Source organism: Saimiri boliviensis, chromosome X (genome assembly GCF_048565385.1).
Source record: "Saimiri boliviensis isolate mSaiBol1 chromosome X, mSaiBol1.pri, whole genome shotgun sequence".
NCBI classification, from domain to species: domain Eukaryota; kingdom Metazoa; phylum Chordata; class Mammalia; order Primates; family Cebidae; genus Saimiri; species Saimiri boliviensis.
The window spans coordinates 126539899-126567629 of NC_133470.1; the positions used below are offsets into that span (position 1 = coordinate 126539899).

The window sequence follows — 27731 nt, forward strand, 5'->3', positions numbered from 1 at the left end:
GTCCCCAGACCTTTTACACGGGGGGCCAGTTCACTGTCCCTCAGACCGTTGGAGGGCCGCCACATACTGTGCTCCTCTCACCGACCACCAATGAAAGAGGTGCCCCTTCCTGAAGTGCGGCGAGGGGGCAGATAAATGGCCGCAGTTTGGGGACGCCTGGCCTAGCCCATTCTCCAGGTTGAGAGGTAAAGGGAGAAATGGGTGGGAAGAGTCGATGTGCAGTGCTTGCTGAACCGAGAGGCGGGGGGCAGGCAGTTGTCTATCTGGCAAGATTTCAGGGGCCCCAAAGCAGACTCCACCCCAAACATCTTCCCCAGCGCAAGTAACCAAACAATGGTGTGTTTTTGGAGCACATGCTGAGTGTTCCGCATTGTGCTCAGTCTCTGTAGCAAATTGTCAAGTTCAGTCATTACCCCCTAGAGTCCCTTCCGCTTTAAAGCTTTGATGGAGAGGACCCGAGGTCACGGCTAGGAAAGTGGGGTCATTCGGCACAGCAGCAAGAGAAGGAGAGAGCACGGCCAGAAGCCCTCGGCTGGTGGAGAAAGGCTTGAGGGGACAGGATGGGTGGTGAGGGAGACGAGGGTGGGGCGGGAGATGTTCCTTAAGCAGGGTGGAGGTGTGCAGGAGGCCAAATGTGGCTAAGGGCCAAGCCTTGGGGGAGGGGCAGAAATTGGGAGAGGAGAAAGGGGCAGGCCTAAAGTAGACTGGCATTTTCTGTGAAGAGAGCCCTACCAAGTAACCTGAATGAGTACTTCAAGCACATTGCAGTGGAGGCGGGAGGGGGAATAAGAATCCCTGATATTTGTCCAGGGTCTTGCCAAGTAGAAAGTGCGCACACTCCCGCTCCCTCTGTGTTATGCATACCTGTACACTTGTGCATGCACACATCGTCTCTAATTTTCATCACCGCCCTGCCAAGGTGGGTAGGGCAAGAGTCATTACCCTCACTTGACAGATGAAATTCAAACACAGAGAGATGAAGTGATTTCCTCAAGGTTACATGGAGAATTTGGGGATTTTTTTTTTTTTTTGGAGACAGGGTCTGTCTCTGTCACCCAGACTGGAGTGCAGTGGTGCAATCACAGCTCACTGCAGCCTCAACTTCCTGGGCTCAAGTGAGCTTCCCACCTCAGCCGAGAAGGTGATGGGACTGCAGGTGTGCACCACTATGCCTGGCTAATTTTTAAAAATTATTTTGTACACACAGGGTTTCATCATGTTGCCCAGGCTGGTCTGGAACTCCTGGCCTCAAGCAATACTCCTGCCTCGGCCTCCCAAAGTGCTGAGATTACAGGTGTGAGCCATCGCACTCAGTCTACACAGACTTTTTTTTTTTTTTTTTGAGACGGAGTTTCACTCTTGTTACCCAGGCTGGAGTGCAATGGCGCGATCTCGGCTCACCGCAACCTCCGCCTCCTGGGTTCAAGCAATTCTCCTGCCTCAGCCTCCTGAGTAGCTGGGATTACAGGCACGTGCCACCATGCCCAGCTAATTTTTTGTATCTTTAGTAGAGACGGGGTTTCACCATGTTGACCAGGATGGTCTCGATCTCTCGACCTCGCGATCCACCCGCCTCGGCCTCCCAAAGTGCTGGGATTACAGGCGTGAGCCACCGCGCCCGGCCAGACTATTTTAATGGCAGAGATGGGACCAGAACTTTAGCCTTCCAGCTCCCAGGGCAGCAGAGTCCAGAACTGGCCTAATGAGTATCCAGAGTCGGTAACCATCTCCATAGTGTTATGTCAAGAATACTGGGAAGGGATTCTGCCCTATAAATCTCTCTCCCAACTCACTAATACTTGAAATTTCACCCCTGAAGAGTTACTGTTTGGGATTGGAACTGCAGCCCCTGCTATAATGTGAAAGAGTGCTGCTGAAGGAAAGAGTAGGGAGGGCGAGGGAGAACATCTCAGCATCTGAGAATAACGTCTGGGAGTGTCCGTGGAAGAGGGCCTGGGCGATGGAGTGGGCTGGAGTAGGGCAGGGGGTGTGTTCAGAGCGGAGGAAGGCAGCACTGGCAAAGCCTCCTTCCTTTTGCCTAAGGAGGGGAGGAGCTGTGTCAGAGTGTGAATGTGGGCAGCACTGGGAAGGGGGCCAGTCTGTCCAGAAGTTGGCCTGGCCTTGGAGAGCTCTCATGGATGACTGCACGGGGCCCCAGGGCTGAGTCCTTGGAGGGAGGTTGGGGGACGACGTCCATGTAGCCTTGGCAGAGGGAAGGGAGGGAGGGCAGTGGAGGCAGTGGCTAGACAAGGAAGCAGATTGGCCTAAGAAGCTGGAATCCTGGAGGGGCAGGGTGGGGGCTGGGGGAACGATTCAGGGAGCTGGCCTGGAGCCAAGGTCTGGTCCCAAGGGGATGAGCCGAGGCTTGAGAGCTCTGGGCCCCATTCCAGCTCCTGACCTTGAGTCACCATGCGATTCGGCACTTTTCCCTACCTCAGCCCAGACACCCATCAGGTCTCTGTTATCTAGGTTTCCCGTTTTACAGAAAATGGAAAAGTTACTCCCCTGGCTCCTCCTCCTGACCTACCCTGCACTTCCTATCGCCCTCTCCCTCTCCCCCCCCCACCCCCATCTAGCATCCTGCAAGCCTCCCGCACCTCTTGGAAGCTCTTGCCTGCTGCCTTTGTCACAGATCTGTTTATGTCCAGCGCAGGCTGCCCCTGTACCCCATGGGGGCAGACATGACCTGGTCCTGAGGACAAGGGCCTGAAGGCCTCACCCAGCTCTTAGCCAAGGCCTCTTGACTCAAGAAGTATGGTGGCAAATAGCTGCATCTGAGGAGATGAAGGCTGAAACTATCAGAACTGAGCAGCCCTTGAAGTAACTTTTGCCATTCATTCATTCATTCACTCAACACAATCCATTTATTGAGCACATACTATATGCCAGATACTGTTGTAGGCAACTTGGAATATAGCTCCCAGTCTAAGTAGAGGTATCATTCATCAAATAAGCATCCAAATAAATACAATTTTGCAGCCTCAAACCTCTCGTTTTACAGTTAGGGGAAACGGGCCCAGAATGGTTCTAGAACTTTCTAAGGTAGTTCTGTTCTGGTAGTCAGGGGCAAACTCAGGCCAGAACCCAGATTTTGTGACTACTATTCCATTGCTCTTTCCACTGTGCTCTGGAAAGAGTATAGTACAAGCATAAAAGCGTAGTATTCATCCCTGTGCATTCATACAGCCAGCCTTACCTAGAGTCTCAGTTGAATGTGGTCAACTTGGCAAGATCTGAACATCACTGATAAGCAGTCTTTCCCCCACTGCTGCATCTCTCCAGCTTGTTCTTTCCCCACCACCCCCGACATATGACTAAAATTATAGCATTGACTGAAATCTTTGGATTAAAGCCCCTGTGATCTGACTGAGAAAAACCTGTTAAGCCATTACCTACAATTTACACAAACAGGACCCTTTTCACAAACAGATTCCTTCGATTTGTCCTTTAGGGCTGGCTTGAAGGCCATTTACGTTTGATTTTCATGAAGGACACTGGGAGTCTCTCTTAAAGAGGACATTGCTAAGGAAGGCAGGTCCCCTGCTGCCCCCCCGCCCCCGCAGCTGCGGAGCCCATGAAACTCCAGGGAGCAGGAGGGCAGAGGTGGCATAAAGGAACAGGCAGGAGGAAGGTACCCGAAAAGGAAGCAGGAAGATTCTGAAGACAGACTCCTACTTCACCGTTTACCCCGGGGGGCCAGTCCTGCACAGACCGTGATTGGTGACATTTTTGTTTCAAAATATGTGTTTACATTTGGTTTTTGCTTAGACTGGATTATACTTGCCTTTTGTCCCCTCCTCAGCCTGGTGTCTGGTAGTTTGTACTTATTTGCAGTTACTGAGTGGCCTGCGTGAGGTTGGTCAAGCAGCTGCCCCTAAACAATCTGCCAGTCCCTGAATTGAAATGCAGATGATCCATCCCATCCTGGCATTCCAGGGGTGCTCACTCTTTCAGGTAATTAATTGCCTTGGGAATCCTTCAGTCAATTGAAACAGCTCCAACCCAAGCGCTTCCCCTCCCTGACCTTGATAAAGACCCTTTTCGAATTCTTCTGCAGCTGTGATGAAGGGAGTTCAGTGGGAAGGAACACTAGTGCAGGTTCCAGTTGCTGCCTGGAGTGCAGCTGGGCCTGGGACCCTCCTCAAAACAAAGCACAACTCCAGCCAGAAACAGCCCAGCGCTTTAAAAATCACACACCAGGGCTGGGCGCGGTGGCTCAAGCCTGTAATCCCAGCACTTTGGGAGGCCGAGGCGGGTGGATCACAAGGTCAAGAGATCGAGACCATCCTGGTCAACATGGTGAAACCCCGTCTCCACTAAAAATACAAAAAATTAGCTGGGCATGGTGGTGTGTGCCTGTAATCCCAGCTACTCAGGAGGCTGAGGCAGGAGAATTGCCTGAACCCAGGAGGCAGAGGTTGCGGTGAGCCGAGATCGCGCCATTGCACTCCAACCTGGGTAACAAGAGCGAAACTCTGTCTCAAAAAAAAAAAAAAAAAAAAAAAAAATCGCACACCAGGGAGTCTCACCTGACCTCTGCCACTTGCTTGCTGTGTAACCCCAGGCAAGTTATTTAACCTCTCTGAGCCTCTGTTTCCTCATCCACAAAACGGGTCTAATGATAATACCCAACTCCTAACAGTGTTGACGAGATTCAAAAGGTTAATGTATCTAATGTCTTTAGCACAGCGCCCACTAAGTAATCAGTACATGGGAGCTGCTGATATTATTTGGACCTAATGAGGCTTTGAGATCTCCCAGAGGTAGGTCAAGTCCTAACAGCTGTCCATCCCTGCCCTCTTGTTAAGTTAAAATTTTCATAATGTCAGGTCTGCTTAATGCAAGGCCCACCTGCAGGGCATTCCCTACACTGGTGATTCATGAGTGGGAGGCATTCCACCCACTTATTTTAAGCTGTTCTACATTTTCTTCCCCCTGACATGGATGTGTTTACACAGGGGAGGACAGTCCCAGTCAAAACAAGATGAAAATACACTGCTGGCTGGAAGCCCCAGGCTAACTGGTTTCAGGTCCTCTCCCAGCTGTCAACACCTCACAACAGGGCCCCAGGGATGGAGGGGTGATGCCCAGCCCCACTCCCCTGCCTCCCTCTATCGGCCCAGTTCTGCCTGGTGTCAGGCAGTTGGCTATCACCTGGTCAAACTAGAGGGAGCCCCAGGGCTGAGGTTTTTCCAGAGTTTTACAAGGGCAAGAAGGAGTGGTGCTGAGGGGCAAGGGCTTCCCTCGCCAGCTCTAGCGTCAGTATTGTGTCAGCTGCCAGGGCTGCCTGGGGCACAGTCAGAGAAGGCCACTTGCCAGCAGAAAGTGGCAGAAAATGGTCAAAGAAAGCTCCTCCAGCATCCTGCCCTTCTGCCTGGAATTTCTCCCACTAGACTCATTCCTTTGGGTTCTCAGCAGGCTCTTGGTATAAAGAAATTACCCCAGGGAAGGAGAATCCATCAACCCCCAACAGCCACAGACTCTTCTGGGGGTTAATTTCTCAGCTATGCCACAGTATAAATGAGGCAGTAGAGCTGGAGGAGGATGCGCCCAGGGAGGATGTTTTGATGAGCAAGCAAACGAGATCTCCCAGACAGGGAGCACTGAAGATTAACATCCCCAATATGCCCAAGGCAGCCTTGCTGCTCCTCACGGCATCTTCATAACAGTTTGCTTTCATTTACCAAGAACAGAAGGAGAAAACAATCTCCTTTGCCCTAAACACTACTTTATTTTTAAATTTATTTTTATTTTCACTTTTTTTCGAGACAGAGTTTCACTCTTGTTGCCCAGGCCGGAGTGCAATGGTGGGATCTCCGCTTACCGCCACCTCCGCCTCCTGAGTTCAAGCAATTCTGCCTCAGCCTCCCGAGTAGCGGGGATTACAGGCATGTGGCACCACGCCTGGCTAATTTTGTATTTTTAGTAGAGACAGGGTTTCTCCATGTCAGTCAGGCTGGTCTCGAACTCCCAACCTCAGGTGATCTGCCTGCCTCGGCCTCCCAAAGTGCTGGGATTACACGTGTGAGCTATCACTCCCAGCTTAAACTCCACTGCTCTTAAAGCTGCTTACTCAGAGGCAGTTTGTTTTCTTGCCAGCAAGTCTTCAATATTTGGGCACATGTGCCTGTCCCCTGAAATCCCAAGGCTACCAGATAACCAGGGCCCAATGTGATGCCCCACCCGAGGCAGCACCCCACCAGTCTATACTTGGCCAGCCTGGGTTACTTCTCCCAGAAGCCCCCCCAACTATTCTGACCAAGCTGAGCCAAGTCATTACATCCCTTCCCTGAGAAAAACTGAACTTTCCGTTTTAACAGGGCACCTCAAGACTTCAAACCCAAGGGTGACACTAACGGTGAGAATTTCCTCTATGTTAGTGAGTATCAGGGTATATTTAGTCCAGACAGTTTTTGTCCTCTCCCTACTCCCATCATTCCAGCTGTATGGCTGCCACTCACTCAGAGCGTCAGGCCTGCTAGCCCGAAATCCCCCTTTGATATTGGTGCCAGCTGAGACTTGGCCACCCTGCTCCTGGGCTTTATCACCCTCTCCTGCTCACTGTGGGTGACCTATTCCCAACTGATGCAGCCCCTTTAGCTAAAGATGGAAACTGACCAAAGTCCTAGCATTAGTGGAGAACCAGAAGCACACACACGGATGAATTATCCCTTTTACTTAAGTGGCTGCGCCGTGCTTCCAGGTCATTAGTGGCCACTTACTCAATTAAACTGTATTTGGGTTTCCCAAGTGTGTTTGATTTTCACAGGTCTTTTGTGTTTGTAACTGCACTGTTTCTCTCAGAAAATGATTGTCCCCAAATTAAAATGTTAACAGAGACTAATTAATTAATGTTCCTATAGTTCTCCATGAGGCCATTAGCAAAGTCCTAACACATAGACAACCTTTTTTTTTTTTTTTACTTACTAAGCATGTATTTACTGCATTTGTACTGTGTGCCAGGCACCGGTCCCAGCCTTGGGTGTACAGTAGTAAATAAGCCCTGCCCTTCCAAGGTTTGTATTCTAGTCTAGAAAGCTAATCGGTGCTCATTGAGACCTTGCATGGCCCATTTTCAGTCATGGTCCTGTCTGACTATGCCTTCAATCCTGCTGGAAACAATTGTCTTACTGATTACTGATTGTTTCTATCATCAGAGTGGTTCTTGAGGTCAAAATGTTGTGCAAGTTAGAAGCTCTACATACAGGTTGGCTGGGCGCGGTGGCTCACGCCTGCAATCCCAGCACTTTGGGAGGTAGAGGTGGATGAATCATGAGGTCAAAAGTTCAAGACCAGCCTGGCCAAGATGGTGAAACCTTGTCTCTACTAAAAATAAAAAAGCCGGGTGTGGTGGGAGCACCTGTAATCCCAGCTACTAGAGAGACTGAGGCAGAGAACTGCTTGAACCCAGGAGGTAGGGGTTGCAATGAGCCAAGATTGCGCCACTGCACTCCAGCCTGGGTGACAGAGCAAGACTCCGTCTCAAAAACAAAAGGCAAGGTGAAGTGGCTCAGACCTGTAATCCCAGCACTTTGGGAGGCCAAGGCGGGTGGATCATGAGGTCAGGAATTTGAGACCAGCCTGGCCAAGATGGTGAATCCCCGTCTCTATTTTAAAAATGCAAAAATTAGCCGGGTGCGGTGGCGGGCACCTGTAATCCCAACTACTCGGGAGGCTGAGGCACGAGAACTGCTTGAACTCGGGAGGCAGAGGTTGCAGTGAGCCGAGATGGTGCCACTGCACTCCAGTCTGAAAAGAAAACAAAACAAAACAAGTCCCAAAAAAAAACAAAAACAAACAAAAAAAAAAAACAGAAGAAGAAGAAGTTCTACATACAGGGAAACGTTGCTAGGACCTTCAGGAAAATAATTTAAACAACTTCTCGAACTACCCCCTCCTCATAGCAGTATACGTGAAACCATGAGCACAAACATTGAAACTGGACAGAAGGTTAGAAAGATGAATTTGAAACAGTGTTAAAAGCGCTGCTCACTTGGGGAGCCATTTTGCCAGCAGTGTTTGGGAACCAGAGCTTTTACTCCTCATAGAGTTTTCACACTCGCATAGCTCTTTTTTTTCACTCTCCAAAAGAAGAGCTCAGCTATGCTACATACAGGGTGTCCATAAGATCCATGGGTAAATATTTATAAAGTCATCAAAGACATCTTTAATCTGTAAAAAAAAAAAAAATTATATATATATTTATGTTTCCAGACATGAGGGTGTCCATAAAACATACACACCTTGTGTGGCAGCAGTCCCGTTTGAGAGGTGCCAATCTAGCAGCATAGAAAGTTTAGAGGTCTTCTGTGAAGTCCCCAGCTGGTTAGTGGCCAAGGTGGAAAAAGAACTCTGGCCTTCTGACATATTTTCTTGCCACTTGACCAAGTTCGTTCAGAGTGAGAGCTAGAATGATGTTTCTCAGGGCATACCTCCCTTCACAAATGCATCAGGGGAGTCCCTCTCAATTTTTCATCTCATTACTGTCTGTCTGAAGGCTCAGTACCAGCTCCGTAGGCCAAACCCATCGCTGCAGCAGCCTATTGTTGGAGAGAAATCACCCAGTGACATGACAGATGACTTCTGGGTTATCTCCCAATCGTTCTTAGTCCCCGGTGCCCCAAGATGTCCAAGGAGTATCTGTGAAACTCTCGTCCTCTCAACTGCTGAGCTAGTAACTGTCTATACTTGGCTGTTCCTCGGTTTCCATATTTACTTTAGCTCTTCTGCAACTCTGTCAACAAACTCCATGGTATTATTAGTTTTAGCAAATAACAGGATGTCAGAACTGTTGACCAGGATTCGTTAGTTTGCTGTTAGAGCTCTATCCGTAGGACATAGGGGCTAGTGTTCCTCTTATTTTTTAAGGTGTATGAACTTTGGCAAGAAGCCTTCTTGGTCAAGCCTGCCGTGCTCTGGTGTCTATAGGTCTTTAAGGTTGCTTGTGCCGCAAAGGCCCTACCCACAGAGACCTGGGCACTTCTGTGTTTGCTTGGTGGTACAAAGACGTCTGTAAAGTAGATTTTTCAAAAAGAAAGAAAAGAAGATTTTTCAAAAAGAAAGAAAAGAAAAGAAGGAAAGAAGGAAGGAAGGAAGGAAAAGAAAGAAAAGAAAAGAGAAATCAATGCCGATACTTTGAATTTTCCATTTTTGTGCTTTATTTTTACCATCTTGCTGTGGGCTTTAAAAGAAGCCTGTCCTTGGTAAAGTGGTTTCAGTGCTTAACGTTCATATTGTTGGCAAGGGCTGGGGATGGTATTTTAGTCTGACACTAAGAATTTCCAGGTTTTTGACCCTAAATATCTTTCTCTTTCAACTCCACCCCCAACACTGACTGTCTCAAGGACCAAGAGAAGAGGTTAAAAGGGTCACTCTGTTGCTGGCAGACAACCAGGAAGTCTAGGCCTTGGGGAGAAGCATAGCTTTTGTTTATTTAAGCCCCAAACCTAGCAAACAGTGTAGATTAAATATAAAAATAAAATAAGAGCAATAGATAGGCCGGATGCATACCACAGAGAACAGTAAATTCCCCTCCTGCTCCCCCTTGGAGAAGGGAGTCAGCAGGGGAGATACACTTATTGCCAGGGAGGGGCTCACAGTGATGGGATGGGGTGAGGATGGTAGGCAGGGGTGAGTCCCAGGCTTGGATCAGGGTGGGGACGGGCATGTTTGCAGAGATCCTGGCAAGTCTTTATAGTCAGCCCCAGCAGGTTCTTAAGGGGGGAATGAGTCACACCCCTTCAGCTTACCTGGGAATTGACCCAGGTTTGACCGGGCAGTGACAGCCACGGGGCTGGAGAAGAGCTGGTTCCTGTAGAAGGGAGGTTAGGCCGGTTTCTAGACCAAACTGCTGTTAGAGAAAAATCAGCCCCTTCCCCTTCTCTACCCTGGGTTCTCTCTTTCCCACAGCGATGCCTATACCCCCTTCCCATGTCCCTGACCTAGTAGGCTGAGAGGTTCCACTGACAGCTGTGAAGTGTCTTGAAAGGCATCTGTTCCTCTAAACAGAGAGGCAAAAATTGCCAAACATATGGATGTAAATCAGAGCAAGTTCAGGATCATCCCTCTAATAGTAGCTCTCGCTGGGCGTGGTGGCTCACGCCTGTAATCCCAGCACTTTGGGAGGCTGAGGCCGGCGGATCATGAGGTCAAGAGATTGAGACCATCCTGGCCAACATGGTGAAACTCCGTCTCTACTAAAAATACAAAAATTAGCCAGGCATGATGGCATGGGCCTGTAGTCCTAGCTACTCTGAGGGGCTGAGGCAGGAGACTCGCTTGAACCTGGGAGACAGAGGTTGCAATGAGCGGAGATCACACCACTGCACTCCAGCCTGGCAACAGAGGGAGGCTCCCTCTCAAAAAAAAAAAAAAAAAAAAAAATTAGCTCTCACGTTCTGGTCAGACTTTCAGGAGTGAGAGAGAAAGACAAAGCAGATTAGACAGCAGGCCTGGAATATGCTAAGCCTCGTCCGAATGTGTCACACAAAGTGGGTCTCAGTGCCCTGGCACCATTGGGGCTCTTCAGATAGACCCTTTCTTGGCTCTTACCTTTAGGCCAGCTGTTCCTAAAAGCAGTTCCATGGACTGGTGTCAAAACAGCTGCATCCAAAACACCGGAGAAAAACCCTTCTCCCGCCCCACACCTATTCCACTAGACTTGCTAGGGCTGCAACCCAGGATGCCTCCATTTTCCCCAGTCTCCCTCAGGCCCTCTACAGCCCACCGTCGAGGTTTGCCGGCTATGTATCCAATTGCCTGCTGACAGTGATTGGCCACTGACTACTCTGTTGAAAGTAATACTATGATTAAGTTCATACTGAAGTATTTGAACTGATAGTGGCTGAATGTGGCACCTTCCCAGGGCTTTTTGCATTGGAAAAGAAACTTTTCTGATTCCTCAGAGTATAAATGAAGAACTCCAGGAGAGATCATTGGAACTCAAAGGCATGATTCTGATGGCGGCATTTGTAAGAACCACAGTGGCAGGTCTGGAAACAGCTCTGACCGAGGGATTTTTTTTTCTCGCCGCCTTTCAGATCACACTTCTCAGGTCACAAGAGGGCATCTATGCCAGGACTGGCTCTAGTTAGAACTGTCCTCAAGAGGAACCTGTGGGAATCATTTCTTAGGCGCCCATATGATTGATTGTGCACAAATGGTACTTGTTTTTATTTCTCCTTCATTTAAAAGAGCCTATTATAATGCATGATTGACATCTTTGAAAACTGGGCTTCTGGCAGTGGCAGGACTTCCTGTTCCCAGTATGCAGTGTGAGGCTTCAAGCTGGTTTTCCCTGTGTCCACCTGAATACCACTTCAAGCTTCCCCGAAGACCCTGTCACCTGTCACCCTTGCATAGCACACAGCTAGCGCTGGATGTCAGAGAGCACAGAGGCCATGCCCGTTGATTGTGGCATGGTCTACAGTGTCCTGCCCTGCTATCTTGCTGTGTCTTGTGGCCTTACTACCCTTTCGGGGTCATGGGGAATATGACAACATCGGAACAGGGGGGCAAGTGCCCCTCTCTGCCTGGCTGTGTGTGAATTATTAGACCGTGTGAAAGGCTGGAGAGGGTGTTTACACAAACGTGTGTGCTTCCATGTTACTCTTTCTTCCTGAGAAGGTGTGTGTATTCCTTGTCAGTGATTCTCAAACCAGACCAGGAGGCCTTCCTTAAGCCCTCCCAACACTCTTTTGAGATATCTGGTGCTGTTCCCATGGTTGGGGGGGGAGCCCTCCCCAGGGAGAAGCTGGCCCTGTTTCTCCCTTTCTTTCTGTTCTGGGAATATTGTGCCCCCTGCCGCCTCCTGCCCCTGCCCCTGCCCCAGCTAGGCTGCCTTCTTTCCATCCTGGAAGGCGGGAGGTGGGGGGTCGTGGTGGCTGAAGAGCCAGAGGCCCTTTGCAATCTGCAGAGCCCCTCTTCACATGTGATAGAGTCCCACAACAGACAATCAAGGAGCTACCTCAGATGAGCTCATGGTGAATAGCTCTGCTGTGCGGTAAGCGAGGGCCCTAGGAGACTCACAATGCTTACCCATCACAACAAGGAACCAAAGAGGCCAGCATTATTAACCATCCTTTTGTTCCCTAGAAAACCTGTGCCACTTCAAAGGTCACCTATTCTATAGCGGGGCCCACAATGGAGGCAGGTGCTCCTGCCCTCTTCACAGGCCCCTTGTCTGCTGCACCCCATCCCCAGCAAGATCCTCCTGGTTGCTGTCTTCCAAGCATTGCCAATAGCCTGCAAGTCCTTCATATGCCACTCAAAGTAACCCTGGCAACTGCCAGAGAAAATGGCTTGGAATTTCGGCTCTTGGAACTGTTCCGCAGAGCAAAGTGGATGCGGAGAGGCCCTGCCAGTGTCCCTCCGGCCTGGACAGGCTGGTGGAGGGCCAGTACAGACACACAAATGTGGAGAGTGGCCATAGTCTTGCGACTTTCTTTCCCAGCCCCTGCGAAGGCTGCAGGACACTGGGATTTCCAGAGGGTGGGCTGTGACAAGGGAGCCTGTTTGTCTAGCTGAAGATGCTTGCTGGCCTGTGGGAGAGGGCAAGGAACCTTAGCAGCTGCCTCTGAGAGAGGTGGGACAGCTGTAAGGCTGAGAGGAGCTGGCCAAAGGCTGAACATCAAGAAGTTGGCAGGGAGAGGTGAGCCCCACGCTAAACCAAGACCGCCTTCTTGAGAGACAGGGACCGACAGCTCAGAAAGCAAATACCTGTGCCTTGGTCCCTTGCTTCACAAAGCCCTGGGTTAGGGAAGGGAATCAGGGTGAGGGACCTTTCCTGGCACTGTCAGCCGCAGTGTTAAAGGAGTGGTAGATCCCACAGAAACCCCAAGTTTCATGGCCGCTGCATTATCTTATTTAGGTGGGCACAAGCTGAGGGGCAGGATGGGGAGGAAAAAAAAAGCACGCCCCATTCTACCCCATGAAACGATGCTGCAGATGGTAGTGGCATCGTTTCACGGGTCACCTCCAACCCAAGCACCCCCCAAGCCTAAGGCTTTTTCCTGAAGCAAACATTTCACTAAGGTCTAACCAGTAGAGAGACTTCTGAATTGGCCACAGACCCAGAATATTCTGGAAGGAAGCACAGTTTTGGACTTGTACTGTCAGTTTACTCTTTTTTTTTCCTTAATTTTCGTTATTTTTATTTTTTTGAGACGAAGTCTTGTGTCACCCAGGTTAGAGTGCAGCGGCGCCATCTCGGCTCACTGCAACCTCTGCCTCCCAGGTTCAAGTAATTCTCCTGGCTCAGCCTCCAGAGTAGGTGGGATTACAGGGACCCACCACCATGCCCGGCTAATTGTTTTTGTATTTTTAGTAGAGATGGGGTTTCACCGTCTTGGCCAGGCTAGTCTTGAACTCCTGACCTCATGATCTACCTGCATCGGACTCATGTGGTGCTGTGATTACAGGCGTGAGCCAATGTACCTGGCCCAGTTTACTTTGTAAAATTTCCCCGAAATGTGTCTTGTGCCTTGAATAAACATTCACTCAACTTTGAATTGAACTGATTTGAATTGAATTAAATGATAATGGCAACTAGTGTGGGCAGGGGGAAGGAGGACAGTGACTCAATTTACCAAAGTTAGTTTTACCAACCGCCTTTTTCAGGAATATCTATTTCCTACTTGTAGATGGACAATGGGGAGGGTGGAAAATAAGAGGAGGGCCTGGAAAAATGACGGAGGTAAATTTTCCCAGCTGCAAGGCATAAGGAGAAGGGAGACAGGCATAAATATTGACACAAGGTTCATGAAATTTAAGATCCACTGAGCTAAACTGCATTCCTGTATAAGTCGCCAATACTTCCAGTCCTGCTGACACGGCAGGACAACCCTCCCCCTCACCGTGGAGAGCCACCAAAGTTAGGGTGTTGAGGGTGATTTGACGAGAGCAGTTTTTTACTCCTCTGAGTGAAGGCAGGAGGGGTAGAATGCCTTGTTAAAACAGGGTTTGATTGCGCCTGTCATCCCTAGTGTCACTCAGAGATTGTTTGTGATGCTCACATGGGACCCTGGCTGGGAGGAAGCTGAAAGGCGCAATTCATTGCTCCTGCCATCATTCGGTGCCAGAGTTTGCCCCAAATCAGTTGCTAGAGCTGCTTTTCCAAGACAGTGTCCATCGCTCCGCCAAGATTCTCCTTGGGCTCCCTCCCACTCATCATCACCTTCTGCATCTGCATCTGCATCCTCCTCCCCATTTTCCTGCCCCCCGCCCAAATTCGGGGCTCTGGGCCCTGGCCATGCAGGGCGGTTCACATGATCCACAGAGAACAAGGCACTTTCTCTTTCTCGGTCTTTCCTTCTTGCTTCCCTCCTTCTGGACTTTGGGGATTTTCCATGAAGCCAAAGTAACTATGTAAGTGGCAGTGGCCTTCCTGTCTATAGTCTCCCACACTGGAGTGGAACCAGAAGGGAAGAGAGAAGATAAGCGAGAAGCGAGGACAAATTAAACCATGGCATTTCAGCCTCCTTATTCCCCCAGCCTCTTCAGAAAAAGGGACAAGTAAGTAAGTCATTAGAACTAGACAGAGCTTCAGGCGGAAGGGGGCCCGCGGTGGAGGAGTAAGTGAGGAGGGATGTTTTTCAGCCATCCCACGAACGCTGTGTTAACGCTCTATCGCTCAATATCCTTTTTGTATTTCCTTTTCCAGCTCCTAACCCAGTGTTTGTTTTGTGGCTTCTCCCACACCTCTCACATCATGTCTTTTTCCGCTTCTCCTGACACAGGACCCTATGTTTGGCCGGCAACACCGCCGAATCTTTGGGTGGAACATTCCCTGTCGAAAATAAGGAAGACTTGCCTATAAATAGTTTCCTTCTGGCTGTGTGCTACACAGTGCTTCAAGTGTGACAAAAAGGGAAGTGATATGTTCCCCGCATTGCCACCCCCAACCTACCGCACCCACCCTGAATCTGCTGTCCAACCGCCGGTAGGGCTCTGAGATCCTGCCCAGGGTTCTGCCGCCCAGACTTTGCCCAGTTTCTGTTCTGTTGTTCCATGGGAAACTGGCGTAGGAAGGGCTCTTGTCCTACCTAAAGAGCCCAGTCTGGCTTTTGAAGGGGAACAGAGAAGTGAGAAATGCTGAGGCACTTTTTTCAGCTCATAGGGAACGTGCTGGCTTCCAAGGCCTCCTGAAATGGAGGGAATTGGCCCTGTGCTCATTATGCCGCCCTCCATCTCAGAAGGTCACCCCTGAGAAAGGTAGGTTCAACCATGTCTGTTTCGTTGCTGTGTCCCATTAAGACTGGAACTCAGAGCTAGCAAAGGGCCTGGCTCTTCAGTGAGGCCCTGTTGCTGTGTTGGCTCTGGGTCCAGCCTACATTGTGAGTTACGGGACGTTAGAAAGAGAATTTGGCAACATTTACAAATGTTGGGGTAGCTGGGCCGTTGAATGCCTAGACCGCTGTTTCCTGTTTGGGGCCCACTTCATAGGACACAAGGACCCTGAGGGTCTCAAGGATCAGCACATCACTCAGAAATATTAGATCGGATCATGGATAGGTACAGCACAAACATCCGCTCACTGCAAGTTTTGGCACAGCTACTCTGGGTGGAGGAATTTATTGGTGTGCTGAGGGTTAAGCAGAAAACTTTTTGGGCTCCTCCTCCTTCCCCCACCCCCACCCTTCCTACCCACCCTTATCTCCCCTGCCCTTGTTATTGGAAAATCTTTCTACAGGGACATTTAAGTCCATATTCTTTCCTTAGGGTGCCAGTGGATCCTGGGATCCATTCATTCTTTCCCAATGGAGGATCATAAGGTCTCAGGGTGATCACAACTCACTCAACAGAACCAGAGGTGTAGAGAGGATGAGAGCCTGGCTGAGTATGGGCTGAACCTGGAACCTCTTTTACACGTCTTTTTTTTATTATTATTTATTTATTTAAACAAACTAACTAAACCTCTGATATGAACTTATTTTCTTGTTGACTTCATTGTCCTACAACCTGAGCACAGCTGGAATAGGGGGGAAAGGAGTTAGTTAAGGGTGCCAGTGAGTGGGACTCCGGGACCTCAAAGGTTGACTTGATTGTGATTGTTCTGCCAAGACGCCATACTTGATTTGGAATATTGTACACCCTAGATGTACATGTTCCATTCTGGAAGCTGCCCTGTTAGATTCCTGTTTCCTATTTCCCAAACAGAGAGTTTTCTTTAAGGATTGCTTGGCTGCCTTTTGGAATGATGTGGATGAGCACAGCCCTCTCATAAATCTCACTTGGACAGTTGGAAATTGTTTCAGTTACCCATTGCTGCTCTCCCCTGCCTCGAGTGTCAGAAAAGCCAAGGCTCGCGGAACTCAAAGGCGGTCTGTGGACCTCTCTAACGGTAGCGCTGCTGCCCCTCACCTTACCACTCTTCTTACCACTCTCTTCCTCTTTACCACTCTCTGGCACCTCCAAACCCCCTACCAACTTCCTCAACTCACTCATTCAAGCCTCTACCCGTTCAGCAAACCTATTCCCTGTTCCACTGGTCAGTGCAATAGGAAGAAATTTGGTCTCTGGGTCAGGAAGACCCTGAGCTGCAGTTCCAGCTCTGCCATTTATTACCTTTGCCTCCTTGGGCAAGGTAGCCTCTTGGACCTTTGGTTTCTTCATCTGTAAAATGAGGGTGACAGTGCCTACACCTTGGGGTTGGTGGTGCAGCCAGCACAGTGTCCGCCCATAGCAGATACTCTGTTAATAGTAGCTATTACTGTCAGTGAATCTCAGACTCAGTTTGCTTTTATGAAACTAATGAACAATTCAGATGAGATCAGGTGTGTTCAGGGTGGTATGGCCGTAGACAAATTAATGAACTATTCAAATGCAGCTTTGTTGGAAACCTTAACCCCTTTTCCCTTCCCTCCCCTACCACCTGCTTTACTCTGCCTCTGTCTCCACATAAGGGAGTCCCTGTTGAAGGAGCTGTTTTACTTCTGTCCCGGGCCCTGTTTGCCTGGTGGTGTTTTTCCCTGCTAGCCCAGCTTATTTCCCTGTCCCCTTTTCTTCTCATCATCTTCCTTGGAATCTTGCAGGGAGGGGAAAGCAATAGTTGAGGAAAAATTAGCAAGCCAATGAAAGGTCAGCTCAGAGAATTTCTGGACCAAGAAAACTCTATGTGGTACAGAGGGCAAATTAATATTAATGTATCAGGGAATTCCAATACCAGTTAAGTTCCTGATTTAAGAGGCTTTCTTTTTTCAGCAAATATTCTTGATGACCCATAAGTATAGTCTACACTTTGTTCTGTCAACTACACGTTTTAGTGCAAATGCCGTGTTCAGAGGTTGTGTCTTTAACAGAATGTCTTGAGATCGGGATTGTCTCCCACCTAAAGCAAAATGAAGAAAAACACCATCTTGGGATAGTGCCGCAGGTTTCTTAGATAGTTCTATTGGTCAGCACTTTGCAAATATAATGGCTCTTGTACACATATTATCACCACTGGAATCCACCAATAGAGCACCACACCATAGCCCAAAATGTTGGCTGTTCAGGGGCGTAACTGCCCTGGAAGCCGGGAGGAAATGAAGGCCTTCAGACTGGGCTTGGCCGGGGCCTTGGCCAGGGTGTTGGTGCCAGGCACCTGGTTAAGAGAAATATCCTAAAGCAAATCATAATTACCTTCTTTGCTGCTAAGAGGCCCCAGTACTTTTCCAATAGCATGATTGCATTAGGATCTGTCTTTTTGGACCACAGCCTGTGGAGCACTGATTCGTGGGTACTGGCATTAACTTCATCCAAACTATTGTATGTGTGGTGGAACCCAAAGTTCTCCTTTGGTTCTGAGTTGGTGTAAATACTATTCCTGGTTGCATCACCTGTTCCTGCCCCTCTTGTTCCTTCTGGTGGCAATTCTGCTTCTGTCCACCAGGTGGCCTCACTTAGGAAGGAGCAGAAGAAAAGGACCTCAAGTCTCTGGTGCCTTTTTTTTTTTTTTTTTTCCCCTCACCTTGAGGGTGAATATAAAGAAAATATATTTTGATGGGAATTGTGTAACTCATTGTGGAACAATCACCTCATCTTGTTTATGGTTTGGAGTCTGTTCTTCCTAAGTACCCTATAACGCTGTGCATGGCTGGGCTCAGGTGTTTTCCTGGGATTGTTCATATATATTTAGACCTTTGGTTTGGAGTGTTACTGTCATTCACTATTTAAAAGAAAATAACACAGTTTTGTTTTTTAAAAAACTAAGTCATGGTATCCTGGATAATGTTGAATGCATTTTCTTCTTCTTCTTTTTTTTTTTTTTTTTCGTGAGACAGAGTCTTGCTCTGTCACCCAGGCTGTAAGGCAGTGGCACAATCTCGACTCATGGCATCCTCCACTGCCCGGGTTCAAGTGATTCTCCTGCCTCAGACTCCTGAGTAGCTGGGACTACAGGCGTATGCCACCATGCCCGGCTAATTTTTTTTGTATTTTAGTAGAGACGGGGTGTCACCATGTTGTCCAGGATGGTCTCCATCTCCTGACCTCGTGATCTGCCCTTGTTTGGCCTCTGAAAGTGCTGGGATTACAGGCGTGAGCCACTGCGCCCGGCCTGTTGAATGCATTTTCTTTCAAGAGTAGAATGTGAAGACCAAAGAGAAAAGGGCTGGCATCTTGTGGTCACTCCAGTGCTCACTCCCATACCCTGTCTCCGCCTCATCTCCTCTGTCACCCACCTAGCTGCTCTCCCCCACTCACCTCAGCTCCTGGACACCCTCTCCTCCATACATATGCATCTGTAGATTAGTGTGGACCTGTGCATGCATTACACGCATGTCTCAGATCTGGACATGTGCCAGTCTACAGGCAAGTACTCCCACGCCTGAATATTCAGAGGAAGGGGCGAGTAGATGAGTGCTGGGGTTTGGGGCAAGTCGGCAGGCCAGCTGGCTGGTGAGGGGACAGCTGGGTTGATTAGAGAGTGAATGTGCGGGTGACAAAGTGTGTGTGCAAGGGAGACTAAAAGGGCAGTCACTGGGAAGAAGGTGAGCCCATGATGGTGAGGGCGGGTGTCCAGGGAGTATGACATAGGAGAGCATGCAAAGCCATGGGGGCATGCTGGCTGCCACCTGAAGAAGAGCTTTTCAAACCAGCGCTGTTCTCTACTGAATGCCCTCTGCCTCTTGTTAGGGCATTTGTATTTTTTATCTCTCTAGAAATCAGCTCAAGTTTGGTTTTTATCAATCTCCAGAGCCCTCTTTGGTGATGCCAGTTGGCACAAGAAAGCGCTGAACTGTTTACAGTCCCAGCCTAAGGTTCAGGGAGGGGATGTGGTTTAACTGGGCCACAAAGCCCGGTACAGTACTCATTTGCATGGCCCCTGACGCCATGTGACGCAGCCGGCTCCTCCTATATAAAGAAGCAGGAGCCAAAATATCTCCGAGTCTGGGTTGGACTGGCGGCCGTGGAGTTTGTGACACACAAGGTGACACCCCTCGAGTCACTTCCCTTCCACTCCAGCTGGAGCGCCTGCCTGGCTCTGGGTTCGTTCTGCAGCCTGAGCCCCGCTCCTAGCCTCAGGGCCAGACTCCAGCGCAGAGCCCAGCCCAACGCAGCGCGCCAGCAACCGCCCAGCCTGACACGAAGCTCGGCCAGAGCTCCCCGGCAGCCCGAGCCATGAACACCGAAATGTATCAGACCCCCATGGAGGTGGCGGTCTATCAGCTGCACAATTTCTCCATCTCCTTCTTCTCTTCCCTGCTTGGAGGGGATGTGGTTTCCGTTAAGCTGGATAACAGGTAACCGCTGGCCCCAGCTCCCGCGCCTACTGAGCCTGGGCACCGGCTGGGGCTGGGCTCCTAGCCGGATCTCCGAGCGAGCCCTGCGCCGCCGGTCCCCGTTCCCCGCGGTGCAGCATCCTGGGAAGGGGCGGGGGGACGGGACGCAGGAAGGCGGGGGTCACCGCCGCTCTGGGATCCGTAGTCGAAGCGTCCCTGCGGCCGCTGCGCTGTGAGAACCAGCTGCTGCAGCCGCAGAGGCAGCCGGAGGCACAGGGCGGCGGGCAGGGCCGGGCAGGGCCGGGCAGGGCTGGGCAAGGAGCTGGCCGTGCGCCTTGCGCCTCTTGGGAGAAGGCCGGAAGCTTCCCAGCCGAGAAGGAATTCCTAGCTAGCTTCAGAGCCGGGTAGGTTTGCCCGGGACCTTCTAGGCCGGCGGCGGGGAACTCCCTGGGCCGCGCGCCCCCATTGTTTGCAAATCGCTCGAGCAGGCCACGGTGGCCTCTGCGCCCCAGGACTCGCGCGCAGCTCCGATCGGTTGGAAATCGGGGCGGCGGCAGTGGCGCTGAGGCAGCATCCATGAGGAGATGCAGCTTCCTCCAGGGCCCAGGGAATGATCTGGGGACATACTCTCCGGAACTCCGGGCCAGGGAGGCGAGAAAAAGAGAGAGAGGAAGACTTATGGCCACAACTGCCATGTATTCAGAGTAGAACCAAGTGGATAACGGGTCGCTTTGCTTTTTGTCTTGGCAGTGCCTCCGGAGCCAGCGTGGTGGCCATAGACAACAAGATTGAACAGGCCATGGTGAGTGGCATCACTGCGTCATTCTCATCCCCCGACTTAGCTGCTGCTTATGTAACTCTGGGCAGGAGTGAGAGAATGGGTGCAAAAGCTGTTAGCCAAAACCCTGAGGAAGCCCACAGCCCGCCTCCTATCCCCACTGGAGGTGGAGCCTGATGAGAGTGGCACCTTTTAGGGCATTTCCAGTCTTCCCTTGTTGGGCTCCCTTCTTTCTTCTTCCCTCCTCCATATCAGGTCTTTGCAGCAGGCTCTGACTCTCTCCTGGGCCTGTTGCTGGGCAGGTAGCTGAGACTCTTGCATTTGTGTGCATCGTGCAGCTGGCAAGGGGCAGAGCTCATTGGATGCAACAGCACTGCAGTGCCTCTGCAGAGCCTGGGCTGGGGTCAGGAGTTGGGTGGAAATAGGAAGAAAAGCACCCTACCCCTGTCCCTCTTTTTAGCAGGTAGAGGTCATACTCCCAGGAGCAGCCGCAATGGCTACAGTAGGTTAGGGCTTCAGCGGTTGGGAGCCACTTAATTGTGCCCTGGAGCTTAAGGACACCTTCCCTGCCCCCAGTGCAGTCATCAGATTCAGAAAGGATGCGGCCGTCCTGTACCTTTCCCCAAGGCCAGTGTCCTGCATGCTATCTGGCTGGCTGCAGGACCGCTGCAGTTCAATGTGCTGGGTCATATGGTGGGGAGGAGAGTCCAAAATAGCCAATTTATTCTCTTGGTTAACATTTGTACAGACCAACAGTAAGGGATGCACTGCAGGTCTCCCCTTCCCCCCCTAGATCTGGGTCAGCAGCAGCAGGGGCTTATGTAGAGAAGGGGACATAGCCAACCACCAATAACCAGCAGAAGTGTCACCCCAAAGGCCCCTAAGCAGCCAGCTTTGAAAGTCATTAGAAACTTGCAGGGGAGAACCTATCGATTTCAAAGCTGGGCTCCCAACGCTAGCGTGAGCCAAATCACGTAGCTCTACCGAATGAGGGTTTCAGTGCTTCAGAGAAAGGCAAACAAGGAATTGGACTTGCCAGACCAGGTCACTGAGGGAAGGCTGGAGGGACCTGGCATTAAGGACAGCACAGGCACGCTGATGGCGCAGCAAAGGTGCCGCAGAGGGGCCACGAAAGCTAAGGAATGGCTCTGTTACGATTCCCTTGTTGGCAGGATCTGGTGAAGAATCATCTGATGTATGCTGTGAGAGAGGAGGTGGAGGTCCTGAAGGAGCAGATCCGAGAGCTGGTGGAGAAGAACTCCCAGCTGGAGCGCGAGAACACCCTGTTGAAGACCCTGGCGAGCCCAGAGCAGCTGGAGAAGTTCCAGTCCCGTCTGATCCCTGAAGAGCCAACTCCCGAATCCCCACAAGTGCCCGAGGCCCCTGGTGGCTCTGCGGTGTAAGTGGCTCTGTCCTCAGGGTGGGCAGAGCCACTAAACTTGTTTTACCTAGTTCTTTCCAGTTTGTTTTTGGCTCCCCAAGCGTCATCTCACGAGGAGAACTTTACACCTAGCATAGCTGGTGCCAAGAGATGTCCTAAGGACATGGCCACCTGGGTCCACTCCAGTGACAGACCCCTGACAAGAGCAGGTCTCTGGAGGCTGAGTTGCATGGGGCCTAAGAACCCCAAGCCAGTGAGCCTTTAATGCTACTGCGCCCTGGGGGCTCCCAGGGCCTGGGTAACTTAGCTGCAACTGGCAAAGGAGAAGGGTAGTTTGAGGTGTGACACCAGTTTGCTCCAGAAAGTTTAAGGGGTCTGTTTCTCATTTCCATGGACATCTTCAACAGCTTCACCTAACAACAACTGTTCCTACGAAGAAGCCACTTGGGTTTTAAGCAGAGGCAACCTCTCTCTTCTCCCCTGCTTTGTGAAGCCAGGGGACACAGATCGAGAGATTGAGCCAAGTCAGCCTTCTGTTGGTTAATATGGTATAATGCATGGCTTTGTGCCCAGCCCAGTGTGGGATTACAGCTTTGGGATGACCGCTTACAAAGTTCTGTTTGGTTAGTGTTGGCATAGTTTTTCTATATAGCCATAAATGCGTATATATACCCATAGGGCTAGATCTGTATCTTAGTGTAGCGATGTATACATATACACATCACCTACATGTTGAAGGGCCTAACCAGCCTTGGGAGTATTGACTGGTCCCTTACCTCTTATGGCTAAGTCTTTGACTGTGTTCATTTATCGAGTTGATCCAGTTTGTTCTTTAGGTTAAGTAAGTCTCAAAAGTAAAGGCAAGGAGGGGTGGGCAGCCTCTGAATGCGGCCACGGATGCCTCGCTGCTGCAACCCTCTCCCCAGCTGTCCACTGAAACATGTGAAGTCCTCTTTTGAATGCCAAACCCACCATTCACTGGTGCTGACTACATAGAATGGGGTTGAGAGAAGAGCAGTTTGAGCTTCACAGTGTCATTTGAAAACCTTTTTTGTTGTTGTTGTTTTCGTTTTTGTTTTTTGTAATTATTGTGGAAAACTTTCAAGTGAACAGAAGGATGGTGTCCTACTGTGGATGAGGGATGAACAAGGGAATGGCTTTGATCCAGTGGAGCCTGGGAGGTGTGCCCAGGAAGCTCGTCTGTAGCAGGTTTTGTGAGAGTGAACACTTAACACTTTCTGACACCTTATCCTGATGTATGGTTCCAGGATTTGGATTTGGATTTTTCAAATGTAGCTTGAAATTTCAATAAACCTTGCTTTGTTTTTCTAAAAATAAATTTGGTGTCTGACTGAGTATAAACGGACTGGGTGGGAGAAGCCCCTCACCTGGTAGGGGCTGTTTTGCTGACCCCCTGAACAGCCCTTGAGCACCCTGTCAGTGCCAGGCCTATCCTGCAGCCATGACCTTGTGTCATCTGCACAGTACCCGTAAGAAGAACCTGCTCTTTGCCCTCACTGTCTGGGTAAAGAAGCTGAGACTCGGTGAGTTTAAGTGACTTAACCAAAGTCACGTGGTTATTATGGGAATTAGGACTCAAGCCCAGACCCTTCCTCTCTCTCCTGCTCCCACTTTCATATGAGAGCTTCGGAGTGAGTGGTGAGGTGACTCAACATGAAACCGCAGCTTGAGGGCATGATTTGGGAGGAAGGATACCCCCAAGAAGGCCCAAAAGAAACAGGCAGGGAGGAAGCAAGAAGAGAGTAATGAAATCAACAGGCGTGGGCCTGATGCCTCTTCTGAAAATATCACTGGGGTCACTTAATGCATCCTCTTTAATACCAATCCACATGTGACACTTGACTTGGCAAAGGAGCTAAGAAGGCCTTAGGAAGAGAAGGAGGGAGAATGTTTGAGGTGGCAAAACCACCCCCTTCTCTTTGCTCTTCCCCCTACTTCCAGCCAAGGAAAGATGCCCTCAGTGCCTACTGAAAGTTCTCGGGCTCACTGGTGAAAGTGCTCTTACCAAACGCACCAACCACGTGGGCAGGGCCAAGTCTAAGGCTTCCAGCTCCAGATTCCTTCCTCCGCCTCTCTTAGGGGTTCATTGTTACCCATTACCCTTTCCCAGCTCTATGTCCCCAGTGTCCAGAGTCCCAGCATTTCTCTGATTGGTTGTTGATAAGCACTTAGTGTCTCCTCTACCACGCCCTAACTTGAACCTCCTCTGGACCTTGATCTGTGTGCTAAGCCACTGTGTTCCCAAGGAAGCTATCACCCCTCTTTAAGTGACTCCATTCCATCTTAGCTTCTGGTAGCATTTATACCTATTCTTTTCCCACTTGAAATTGGGGAAACAGAACTCCTTGATTTTCCTGAGTCACAAACCTCAAGGCGACCAAGATATCTTGGCTTCCCCTCCCTTACATCAACCCGAATGTAATCAAAATAGCATGCTTCTTCCTCTGTAACGGTCATACACGTTGACTTTTTAGGTTGTTTTAGAGACAGGGTCTCACTCTCATTGCCCAGACTGGAGTGCAGTAGGTCCATCACAGGTCACTGCAGCCTCAACTCACTGGGCTCAGGTGAACCTCACCTCAGCCTCCTGAGTAGCTGAGACTATAGGCGTGCACCACCACTCCCGGCTAAGTTTTTTGTACTTCTGGTAGAGATGGGGGTTACGCCATGTTGCCCATGCTCCTGGGCTCAAGCAATCTGCCTGTCTTTGCACTCCAGAGTGCTGGGATTGCAGGCATGAGCCACTGGACCCGACTGACCTGTTCTTTTCTAATCACCAAAACCCTTCAGAACATTGCAAAACCCTGCTTGCCGGCTTCTCAAGTCCCAATTTCCTCACCTGCTCCCAACCTTGCTATTCATTATGCCAGGTTCATTGTCTATACCTGCCAACTGGTTCATGGCATGCAGATTGCACAGCTGCTGGTACAGATACAAACTTCGGATGAGTGGGTTCAGAACCCCCTGGCAGCCATTCCTCACCCTGACCAGCTCTCTCAATCCACACTTACTCCCAAATCCCTCCCGCTTTCAAAACTAGCTCAGAGACTTTGTAGCTATTCAGTTCATCTTTTGTGGACTTCCCAGGCCTGACTTCCAGCTGAACACGAAAAAGCAGATGAAAAAGGAAACCTAGAAAATAGCCCAGCAACACCCAAAACCTCTCTGGTCATCAAGCCTCTCTCTGCAAGAAAGGGGAAAAAACTGGCCCCACAGTCACAGGGTGGTAAAGAGAGAACAACTTTGTTTCCTAGGCAACACTGACTAAACAGAGACAAACACTGCAACTTCTGAAGCCACAGCAGTTACTAGACCAGATAAGAGGAACTTTGTAGATGTTTCTTAGTCACATACAGGAGGAGCTCTCTGTTGTTTTTTCCACAGAAAAACAACTAAGTGTGGAGAAAAGCAAAAGAACACGTGGCTGTTGGAAAGACTTCCATGGGTTTTAGGCTTCTGGGCTCAGCTGGTCCAGCTGGCGAGGAAAAGAATAGTCCGACTCGAAGCAGTACACATCTCCTGACTGCATTTGCCATCTCTCCAACTGCCCTCACATCTATTCTCTCGTCTCATCCTCAAGGAGGTTTCCTTGCACAGCAGCAAGGATCACAAGAGCACTGCTCCCTGGCCCCGCTCCTGAGTACAGAACATTCTGTTTTCCGCACTTAGAGGCAGTTCTGATTTATCTTCATTTGACAGATGAGAAAACTGAGAGCCAGAGAACTTAGTGGTACTCCCGTAGCTCCCACATGTCGCGTGGGGCAGTGTTCCCCAACATCAGTGACAGTAAGGGCCCCTTTTCTTATGTCAAAAATACTCTCAAACCTCCCCCAACTCCATAGTACTCGAACTTTTGGTATTCACTGAGAGAGTGAGAGAGAGAGAAAGAGGGACGCAGGTGTAGGGGAGAGACATAATTACAAACACGGACTGTGAATTCAGTGGGCCTTAAAGGAAACAATTGTATTCATTACAAAATCAAAGACATGGATTTGAAAGCTAAAACAACAATACATATATTAATTAGCTAGGTTTAGCCATTCCACAATGTGTATATATTTCAAAACATCACAGACACATATAATTTTAGTTGTGTCTGTCAATTTAAAGAAAAAGAAAACTAGAACAGAAATCTGGGTGATGGGTTATTTACAGACAAGGATTGCTTGGGACACAGAGTATGAGGCTCTCAAGCTAGGGATGGCCACAGGGGAGGGCGTTCCAGGAGGGCTCAAACAAGGAAGTCAGGGCAGGGCCTCTGGGACTTGGGAGTATCAGCAGAAGGACTATAGAAAGACCGTAGGAAACAAGGCACATGATCCATAGTCCCTTAAGGTTGGCACGGTGGCTGGGTGAGCTGGCTCATGCCTGTAATCCCAGCACTTTGGGAGGCCAAGGCAGGCAGATCACCTGAAGTCAGGAATTCGAGACCACCCTGGCCAACATGGTGAAACCCTGTCTCTACTAAAAATACAAAATTAGCCTAGGGTGGTGGCACATGCCTGTAATCCCAGCTACTTGGGAGGCTGAGCCAGGAGAATTGCTTGAACCCAGGAGGAAGAGGTTGCAGTCAGCTTAGATTGCACCGTTGCACTCCAGGCTGGGCAACAAGAGTGAAACTCGATCTCAAAAAAAAAAAAAAAAAAAAAAAAAGGATTTGCCCTAGCATCATCCTATTTATTCTGGAAAATCTTGCTTTCAACTTTCACCCCCTCTCCTACTAGTTGGTTAGAAATTAATGGGCATAATTGCAGCTTTGCAGACAGCCCAGTTCCTCAGGTTATCTCATGTACAGGAGCTTGCTGGAACCCAAACACTTAATATTTAACCACCTCCATGAGATCAGGCAAGGTTTAACAGAGAACGCCATCAGTTAACTAATCCAAGCAGAAATTGTTTCCAGAGAGGAGCTGGCTGAAAAAGGAGGTGATCATAATAATTAAGAATAATAGCTAACACTTACATGGCATTCACTTTAGCTAGAAACAGTCGTAAGACGTTTTACCTCTGTTGACTCTCAATCTTGTCCACAGACATATGAGGCATGGCCTATTGAGATCACCATTCTACACATGAGAACATGAAAACACTCTGGCCCAGAGAGGTTAAACAGCTTGCCCAAAGTCATATAGCTGGTGAATGGCAAAGACCATATTGGGGAAGGCAAGATTAACGCATTGAGAAGCAGGATGGAGAATCTGAACAGTTTTCATAATTCCTCCCACATGACCAGAAGTGTTCCAGGGCTCATGGTGGGAAGGGAGAGGTAGAAGAAAGACCACCCCAAACTAGCAGAGGGACTAACATAAGGAAAAGAAATGACTAATGAGCGTGGGAGAGGTGGAGAGGCGTGAATAGAGAAGAAGGTAAGCTGGAGGGTGGGAGGCTCACTTGGCTGGCTCGCAGCCAAGTGACTTTAGATAGAATCTAAGAGGTCTCAGGGAGCCATGGTAGGCTTCTGAGCAGGGAAGTGATGTGATGTAAAAGATATTTGTAGAAGATGCGTCCTGGCAGCTGGAGAGGCTGGAACAGGGAAAAGCTAGTGACAGGCCAGCTGTTGCTGTAATCCAGGTGTGAGGTGATGAGGGCCAGCTGGGGCAGGGATAGGGGTAGCAGAAGGAAGAGGAAGAGACAACGATGAAGGACACTGAGAGGCAATATTCATTTCTCCAAGTACAGTCTTCAGTCCACCCACATCAGGTTTGTTGGGAAATTTAAAATGTAGGTTCTATCATCTACCCCTACACCAAAGAGGTGGGTAGACTGGGGAACTGAGAACTCTTAACAAGTCCCTGGTGATGCTGGAGTATGGGAAAGTTTGAGCAATCTCCACTAGGTGAAAAATCAGAAT

The 27731-nt window shown here is 49.7% G+C and overlaps 1 protein-coding gene across 6 annotated transcripts in view; it reads left to right on the forward strand.

Moving 5' to 3' along the window:
- The window catches only part of TSC22D3 (TSC22 domain family member 3), a 66817-nt gene extending 43619 nt beyond the window's left edge, over positions 1–23198 (forward strand). For 3 of the 6 annotated variants that reach the window (XM_010346373.2, XM_010346375.2, XM_010346374.2), the window contains exons 3-4: positions 20451–20502; positions 21651–23198. In XM_010346373.2, coding sequence (XP_010344675.1) covers positions 20451–20502; positions 21651–21881 — 283 coding nt within the window. In that variant the 3' untranslated portion in view covers positions 21882–23198. Of the gene's footprint in view, positions 1–14390; positions 14512–19356; positions 19722–19871; positions 20105–20450; positions 20503–21650 lie in introns of those variants that run through there. The other 3 variants (XM_074392067.1, XM_010346377.2, XM_010346378.3) reach the window with 3 other exon arrangements.
- The last annotated feature ends 4533 nt before the right edge of the window (positions 23199–27731 follow it).